The sequence below is a fragment of the Pinus tabuliformis genome, chromosome 4_2, assembly GCF_031772625.1.
Source record: "Pinus tabuliformis cultivar Carrire ecotype Pingquan chromosome 4_2, CPIR1, whole genome shotgun sequence".
NCBI lineage: Eukaryota > Viridiplantae > Streptophyta > Pinopsida > Pinales > Pinaceae > Pinus > Pinus tabuliformis.
In genome coordinates, this window is record NC_142304.1 from 786,900,472 (window position 1) to 786,910,256 (window position 9,785).

At 38.5% G+C, this 9,785-nt stretch overlaps 1 protein-coding gene across 1 annotated transcript; it reads left to right on the forward strand.

The window, feature by feature from the left end:
• The first annotated feature begins 6,586 nt into the window (after window positions 1–6,586).
• LOC149172008 (abscisate beta-glucosyltransferase-like) lies at window positions 6,587–7,231 on the forward strand. Its single transcript, XM_089426165.1, has one exon. It carries the CDS (start codon window positions 6,587–6,589, stop codon window positions 7,229–7,231), a length of 645 nt encoding a protein of 214 aa, XP_089282291.1.
• Window positions 7,232–9,785: the final 2,554 nt, after the last annotated feature.

Consider the following 9,785-nt stretch of genomic DNA (forward strand, 5'->3'; position numbering starts at 1 on the left):
ATCGTCCTGGTAGCCCTCCACCAAGATCATCATATCCATATTCGAACAGTCTTATCCATGATATCAACTCCTCCACATACTGCAAACATCCCTGCAACATATGTAGAACTACATCTCCATCGTGTCTCGTCCCTCCATGTAGTATTCCAGCGGAACACACCTCTGCATGCTCCTCGTCAAGTGTAAAACTGATAGTTGCATCCCTCTGTACACTGGTAGCCCTCATGACTTGAACTAGTTGGGTAGCTAATCCAACCATACGCCCAAACCAGAAGAATGCACATCCATATGCCACCATAAGTCTTCCCCTGACTTCTGCTACACCTCGGACTCATCAAGTCTGCTCTCAATCCCATGCTCAAGTCCATGGAAACTCCATCCCATCTGCAACATGTCCAAGCCATGGTCTTTGTTGCACAAGAGTGTACAACCTCTCCACTAGCTCATACATCTCCATGTCATAATAGCATCTGCACAACATCCTTTGCTCAAACACTCCCCATAGAATGTCCATGAATGAAACCTCTATACATGCTCCTGCATAACGTCCCTACATAACTGTCATGCTCCATGTCTCCAACCTGATGTCCATGACTCTAGTTGTCCATGATGTCCAACCGATGTAGACTCCATCCCAACATCTGGTCATCTGCATCCAAGCCTACAATCTGTCATAAATAAGCCTCCTTCAAGGCCCCTTGTTAAGTTGGTGTAGCCCCTCCCAAACAAGGTCCCTACACAACCCCTTCTCCAAGGTTGTCTATAGAGAAAGGAGGGCCAGGAAGTTTCCTCCTTGAATCTCATCCACCCATGTATTAGATTGATGTTGTGTCCTCAAGTATCTATGCACAGCCTCAATCTCCTCAGATGTACACCTAAGCTCACCTAACTTGTCCTTTGTCAATTGAAAGTCATATATGCCCATAGTATACCTGCAAAAGTCCACTATACCAGTTGGATCTCTACCTCCATAATCCTCATCAACCACTGCCTCTGAAGTAGTACTCGGACCCCCTTCATTTGCAACTCCACTATGAAGATCATTAGTAGAAGATGTCCCTATCAAGTGCCTCCATGTTCGTGAGATTGCCTTCTCACTTCCTTCATTCTTCCTAGCTCTTGCAACGAAGTCAATCAGCTTCCCTTCCTTCTTTGTTTGAGTCATACTCCGAAGTCCTATTTGCTCCACATCCTCATGCTTCACATTTGGATCTTTGGGATACAAACTCATAGAATTCATCCTTGGTCTATACCCCAAGCAACTCCTATTCATTGGTACCATCATGGCTCTTCCTTCAGCTGTGATCAAGAGAATGTCCCGGTCCACCATTGGTATGGCTTGTGCAAGCCTCATGAAATCTTGCCCTAGCACCATAGAATGATCATCCATGTCCACAATCCTCAAGTCCAACTTCCCAAACCATGATCCCACTCTCACCTGAGTGTTCGCCATCACACCATCAACAGCTTTCATGGTAGAGTTGACTGCTTTGAAAGCACTCCATTCCCTCTCCATCTTTGCTTTCTTCCCAAAAGACTTTGTTGCTTCCCTGCTTAAGAAGCTATGAGTAGCTCCCGTATCCACCAAGGCTACAAATTTCTTGCCCTTCACGGTCACCTGCACAAAACTCAGCTTCAAGGAATCACCTCCTTCTGTCGGCTTTATCTTTTGTCTCACATTAGCAACCTTCTTCAAGAATTCGGCCTCAGAAGTGTCAATTGGCTTGTTCTCCAACTTGAAATTCCTCCTAAGGTATTTCACTTCCTTGCTTGGCTCTTCTAAGCAATTCGATCCTGGTCTAGCTTGAATTCCTTCAAGCTTGTCCTCCATCGCATTCTGCTTAAGTGCACCAACCAAGTGTCCATCGACTACCTTCATAGAACTAAGCTTCCGAACATCCTCTGGATTGTCTCGGTGAGTTCCCATCCTGTCAATGTAGTCGAGCTCTTCTTGCTCAATTACAATAATGTTCTTACCAAGAAGCTTCTTCTTTATCTCCTCCTTAACTTGCTTGATTTCGGCTTCCACCATGGCACTTTTCTTCCTTAACCGAGCTCTTTCATCCAAGAGCTCTTGAAGACCAAGACCACTTCGTCAAATCTCCTCATCAAGTTCCTTGAGTTCAACATCTGTCGTACTTCCGCATTGGCTCTTGAGTTCTTCAAGTTCCTTCCTTAGTCCCGAACAACTTTCCTGAATCTTCATGTTCTCAGCCTTCATTGAAACCTAGTTAAAACTCCATCGACCCATTTGTTCCAACACTTTGTACCGGAAGACTTCACCTGCATCATGGTTAGATTCACCTGTCATAGGTTCATCCCCCATCTTTGCCTTTCAACCTTCTCCAAGTTCCCTGCAAGCATGAACCAGCTCTTGTTCCACTTGTATGTGAAATCAGCTTCCTTCACCTGCAAGTACCTGTCACGAGCAACCCTGCTCAATCACCACTATCAAGTGTTTACACACCTGCTTCACCCAGCTTCCTGCAAGACTTCTCCAAGTCTTCAGACTAGCTCTGATACCACCTGTCACGCCCCCAAGCCGGCGGTAGTCTTTCAAATTCTCTTAGCGAGGTGCGGCACCACCGAACACTTTCTTTTCACCAATACTTATGTTCGTGGACTACGCCTAACCACTTACTCCTACTTAGTTTGCGTTTCGCAACCAAGTATTATTATGTTATCCTTTATACCAATGAACACCCATACACATTCATTATGAAAAGCAATTATAATCGAGAACACAATTGCACAGTATAAAGGGAGGGGCAACTCCCTGAACAATGAGTCTGCCCAAAATATATGTATTATACAATCTTCAATATTACAAGCTTTTACAAGTATACTTGGAAGTACCAAGTTTCATACTTAGCCAATTTTACAATCAAGGCAAACTCGGTTTCCTTCCTTCATTCACCTTCGTGCGCACTTGCACGATGGGCGGGCGCTCACCCGAGCCACCAAGACACCCACACCAAGACTTAGCACAAAAGGGCACTACACGTTCACTGTGCACACCTCAACTGACCACCGGGCGCACCTTGCCCGCACCTTTGCCCAACACCAAGTGCGACTCTCCATCGTGCGGCTAAACCAAGAATTGGTGCATGAGACTTGCGCCTTCACCTCTTGTTTCTGTGCACTAGACTGTGCACTCCTCTTCCTTGTGCGAAGATGTGAAGTCGAGTTCGATTGATGTCGAAATGCTCCAACGCTTCCATAATATATATACCAAACTTGGGGCTAAGTCTGGTGCCTAGCCGACTTGCCCAATGCTTTGTGCACACCCCTTAAATGCCCACAACACATGTCGGCCTCCAACATATTGCTCTACGCTCCAAGGTGCATATATAAACCAACGCTCTCCTCATATGTGTGCATATCATCGAAGAGAACGTCGCATATGTGTCGCACACTCTGTCGCATGACCGTCGCACATCGCAACTCACCCTCCAACCACGTGCGCGCCCACGGTCGCCCGTCGCCAAATGCGGTCGCACTCCGAGTAGAACCGCAGGATGTTACACCTATGGATACAATCTTGCGTTCGCCTCCACCTCTCTCATCTAGAATGAAGGAGGGATGGAATAGACACATTGTTGTAGCTCCACCCAATCACATACTCAAAGAAAAACAATCACTAGACTTACCAAAGGAAAGAGAAAAAAAATTCACCCCTACATCATTCTCTAAAGTCCCAATTTCACAATAACTTTTTTGCTCCAATGAAGATCACCAAAAAAACCATAGCAAAGTGCACCATCACCACCATTGTGTGAGTTAATCAATTTAAAAATTAGAATTATAAATCTATATATATAGATATTAATTTATAAAAATTTTAAAAATTTTATTAAAATAATTTCTTTAACATTTTCCTAAGTTTAAAAAATGAAAATCTTATTATATATATATATGTCAACCATTTATCATTTTTAATATGGAATTCCTATAACTTTTAAATCTGATAGAAAAAGTTAGCTACGTAAGTCACTGCTCGTGTGAATAAATACCTTATAATTAATATATAATTGAATGTTTTATTATTATTTATTAGGTATATAATTTTTAATTTAATTTTAAATTTTCAATAAATGAATTCGATACCATGAATTTTATATTAAAATTGTGCATAATTAATATTTTTTTTCTTATATTAAGATTGTGCATAATTAATATCTATTTTTTTTTGCTTATTAGGGTGGAGGTCATCTTTCGTCCCTTTTTTACTGACGAATGGTACTATCTGTCCTTATTTGGAGCTATATGGGCGTGGCCTGCCTGACTACATTGCCTGACCTGCTAAAGATTGATTATCTGTGGGCCATCCCAGTATAGGGCTTGCTTATGAGCTTGCTGTTTTAAGTGAAATTATAATTTTGAATTTTATTTAAAATATAAAATAACTACATTCAATTCCAGAATTATATAATTTAAATTCTATTTAAAAAAAAACCAAAAACACAAAAACAACAAGCTAGCTAAAACTGTGCCGTACCAACCAATTTTAAACAGAAATTAATTTAAAATATTTTAGACAAAAAATAATTTAAAAAAACAAAACCCGAACACACCAAAAATTCGAAGACTTAAATAAAGCGGTCATATTGTAACCGGATGTCCAATGCCTAACGTTTTATCACTCTTCATTGAAACCAGCTGCGTTTATCAAGCCATATTTTTTCTAAAAGTATTAAATGAGTTGAGTTGTATATAGTTATTTTTGGATAATTAATTTGTTAAAATTTAAGTGTTAGATATATATAGCTAGGCTTATTTAATTATCATAAATAAATTACTTATTTTTAACCCATATTTTCAGTACAGCAATCAAACTAACCTGCTAAAATCTAAAAATAGACATATACAGGCAGACTCATTTAATTCCCATTCCCATTTGCCCAGTACTTATTTTCTACCCATGTTTTCACTGCAGCTATATCATGTGTTTGGTGGACTGAGCAAACCATTTAAGTGAACACTCAAGCTGTCAGGTCATGCGTTTGGTGGGCTGAGCAAACTATTTACGTGAACATCATAGTACCAACTGTTCGTTTTTCACTGCAGTATTCAGGTCATGTGTTTGGCAGGTTGAGCATACCATTTCCGTGAACATCATAGTACCATGACTCTGACTATAATGCTCGAATTGTGCTTAGCAGCACTCAAAGTTCTCGACTGATAGTTTTTCCCTGTAGTTTTGTCAAATATGTGGAGAATGGTCGGTTCTAGCGTTTTCGTGGTTCAACGACAGCCTAATTGTTAAAATTTTCAATGATTTGGGAGACTGTTAAAAGCGTGCATATGCTCAGTTTTATGAGAATAATGTTTTAGCACTATTCTAGAAAACGTATCATTTAAGGATGCCGTTTTATGGGAATAATGTTTTAGCCACCATGCTGACGAACGTATCATTTAATGATGCAGTTTTATGGGAATAATGTTTTAGGCACCATGCTGACAAACGTATCATTTATTGTAATGCGTGTGTTAAACGGGACTGAAATGGGTAGGATTGGAAAGAAATGGATTCTAAAGAAGTGGACATAGAATTGGAGAGTTGTCTTTAATGTAATTTTTTTGAAGTTTTTGATGTGGGAGATTTGTAGTAAAATTTTGATTTGTGTTATTTAAACTAGTTTTTTGACTATATATAGATTCAGCACAAATCTTGTAAAGTTATCTAAATCCTTTCAATTGACACTATGCAAATTTGAAAAATAGAATGATATTTTTCAATCATTCCATGAATTCGCTTTTGAGATGACATTGATTGAAATATTAAACTTGTAACAATGTCCAACCTTTTTCTATCTATAAACCTTAGAAAGATATAATTAAACCTGATTTTCATATCGTTTGTGGCGTCGACTTAGATTTTCAGTAATTCTGTCGTGTCTATAGAAAAAATTGAAAATTCTCGATTCATTCTATTCGGCGGAATTTCTGGTCGAATTCCAATCATCTGTCGTGTGATAGAGTTGAGTCAATCTGATCTGATTGAAGGACTGATGTGATGTCTCAAGTAGACCAATGGGACACTCAAAGGCAATGATGTGATGTCTCAAGTAGACCAATGGGACACTCAGTGACTTTGATTCTTAGGATGTTTATTTCCTAGTGTTATTGGCCAATCCTATTTTCACCTCTATAGCAAAGTTAATGCTATAGAGGTAACTCTCTGACCGCTTCATAGAGCATCATGACCATACATCATCGGACTATGCATCGTAAACTTTATCTGTCTCGGCATCCCGCTCCGGCTGCCCATCGAAACCCCCGGCGACCCTGCCCGCAGCCACCCGCAGCCTCCCATCAGATCGTATTTGTTGCGGCAACAATCTCTCTATTTCAAATTTCAGATTTGAGTTTTGAGCGGGATGCACCTTTGTATACTATACATATATAATTGAATTTTGAAAACCCACCAAACTTTGAAATTTGAATTTCAATGCGCGCTCAAATTTTTGGAATGAACTGATGACAGAACCATTGTTGGGTTTCCACCATGGTTTTTGTGTTACATTCGCCCAGCGCTGACGTTTCATGAAGTTTGTGGTGAAAGTATCAAAACGTTTCTGAACGAATGCCTCCGCCTCCTCCTCCTGGTTTGAGGTCCCAATCCCCGCCGTGGATGAACGGGGTCGAGGACTGCGTGGAAATTTTGGTCAACACACGCTGGGAGCTGGAGTTTCCGTTCATCGAATACACAGAAAAGGAGATAGAGAAGCCCATCTGGGCAGCAGGGCCTTTTCTGCCCTTCTCCTCTTTCTGGAATCAGTCAGAACCATGTACTGCTATAACGCATGATAGCGCCATCCGCAACAGGAAGAGCAGTATCGATGAAGACCGATGTCTGAAATGGTTGAATTCCAAGGCGCTTGTATCAGTTCTGTACGTTTCTTTCGGCCGCATAGTCTGTCTCTCCCATGAAGAGATGACAGAGCTCGCTCTTGGATTGGAAGCTGCCCAGAAGCCATTCATTTGGGTTTTACAGAACCATCGCCGTCCTCCTCCTCCTCATCCTGATCATCGTCCTCATGATCATCAGGTTAGTAATGGCGGAGGAGGAGAGTACGTGCTTCCAGAGGGCTTCGAAGGTCGAATCGAGGGATTGGGTTTGATAATCCGTGGTTGGGCGCCTCAGCTGCTCTATTCCGGAACGATTCATCGAATCGGTATGTTAAAACCTTGGATACCGGAGCATCGTATAATGCCAGGAATTGGGTAGATTCTTCAAAAGCCATCAAATCATTAAGCTTTGATTGGATGTTGCACTTCCGACTTTCCCTGTGGCGACCTTGAATAGAATTCTCCAAAGTCTGTATAACTCTGGAACTCTGGCAATAAAAACAAAGTGATCCGATGTTTATATTTTCCAGTTTATTAATATATTTGATAGGATGTTGTAAGTTCGAATTTATTAATATAATTTTTTTGATTGTTTTTCTATAGTCAATTTTGAAATAGATCTGGATGGTCCTCTGCAAAAGCAGATTTTTTTTTCCTAAACTCGCGTTACAGATTTTCAAAATCAAATAGATCTTAATAGTCCTTCTGGATAACAGTTTTTTTTTTTCTTATCTTAAATTCGGGTTATCGGTTTTCAAAATTTTTAATAAATTTATGAGTAGATTATAAATATGATCACGCCCATAAACTTATTTACTCACCATTAGCAGAATATTGATTATATATTTTCTACCTACAATTATAAATATAAATATTGAGATGACTTTGATAATATTCATAGCCGCACAAATAGCCTAGAACTACGTTGCACCTAAATTGAATGAAAAATACCACTTATCTTTAATAACTTCATGAGCTGATTATAAATATGATTATGCGCAAAAACTTATTTGCTTACCACCTAAATTGAATGAAAAATACCACTTCTCTTTAATAACTTTATGAGCAGATTATAAATATGATTACGCCCATAAACTTATTTGCTCACCATTTGTAGCTGAACATTGATTATATATTTTCCACTTATATATATATATATATAATAAATTCATGAGTAGATTATAAATATGATTATGCCCATAAATTTATTTGCTCACCATTTGTAGTAAAATATTGATTATATATTTTCTACTTACAATTATAAATATAAACATTGAGATGATTTTGATAATATTCACAAATAGTCAGTTTCACTTACTGTGTAACACTAATAAAATTATTGCAAATTAAGGCTGAACACAAAAACTCCAAAAACCAAAATTAGTAATGAACTTGCTTCCATATTAAAAACAAATATCGATTCTTCTTTTATACATACAAGTGACTGCTTCCGAGAAGGCTGGAATGTAACCCCAACTCCACCGACAATGTGGGTCTTGGCTCAGGGACATTATATTTATGAATGCAGTTAGCTTGATAGTTTAACATTCTACTAATCTTCTCTATCCGATTGCGCCCGTTGGATTGGTGTTTTTTCAGATTTATATTTCAAAGTTCAAACAAATCACCTTTATGCACATTCTATTTATCTTCTTCTCCTCTCATGACCTTTAACCTTCTTCTGCAGTTAAAGATGAATACATCTCCCCTACCTATAATAAACAAACTCACCCACTACAGCCATATGTATATACATTAAATTTCTGAACCATATGTATATAAAATTAAATTTCTTCTCACGAGCTAAAATATCTTTTAAGAGGTTCAATAGCTATATATGAGTGAAAGTCAAACTAAGCTGCGCAGCTGTTGGTTTGGTAAGTACAAGCAATTATCTCAGACTACACATCAAGCTTATTTTTTACACTGCACCCCATGAAGTATGACTGCAAAGAAACATTAGGAATGCAAAATTTAAGCGATCGCTACAGTGTCATTTAAGTGTTTGTTGAGGTCAATCCACTCTCATTTAAGTGTTTGTTGAGGTCAATCCACTCTGAATCTTTTCGTACTGGTTCAAAATTCTCCTTTCGAAATTTGACTGCAAAGAAACATTAGGGATGCAAAATTTAAGCGATCGCTACAGTGTCATTTAAGTGTTTGTTGAGGTCAATCCACTCTCATTTAAGTGTTTGTTGAGGTCAATCCACTCTGAATCTTTTCCTACTGGTTCAAAATTCTCCTTTCGAAATTTCTTTGTCTTTGTGAATATGTCAGCAAGTTGCTCCTCTCATTTGTAAAATTCGAAATTCCTTTCTCTAGTCTTAACCAATTTTCTTATGAAATGGTATCTTATTAGTTACATTTAGCAAGTAATCTAGGAAGTAATGTACTTTGATAGAGCTATTGATAATTGGTTATCACAAATAAGCTATTGATAATTGGTTATCACAAATAATTGTTGTTTTTTCTTGTTCTAGCTTCAAATATGATGGTATCTTCTAACCATACAATTTGACAAGTTGTTGTATTTTTTGCCACATGTTGAGCTTCTAGGGTGGAAAATGACACAATGGGTTGTTTTTTTGAAGCTCATGAGATACCTTTTAACCTTATTTGGATTACATATCTAGATATCATCCACATTTCCTCCCCATTCACATTCAAGTTAGACGCCGCAATATACAAATTCCATGGCTTTTGGTACCATTCACATACCTTAAAATTCTCTTTCCTAATTGCAAGTGTGTTTCCTTTGAAATATTCATAAACCTAGACATTATAATGACTACATACATGATATCAAGTCCTGTTGTTGTTAGATACATAAAACTTCGAACCGTGCTTTTGTAAACTGTTCAATCGATATTGCTACTACAATTATCATTGCTTAGCTTCAATTTTAATGCAAGGGGTGTTGGTGATGGCTTGCT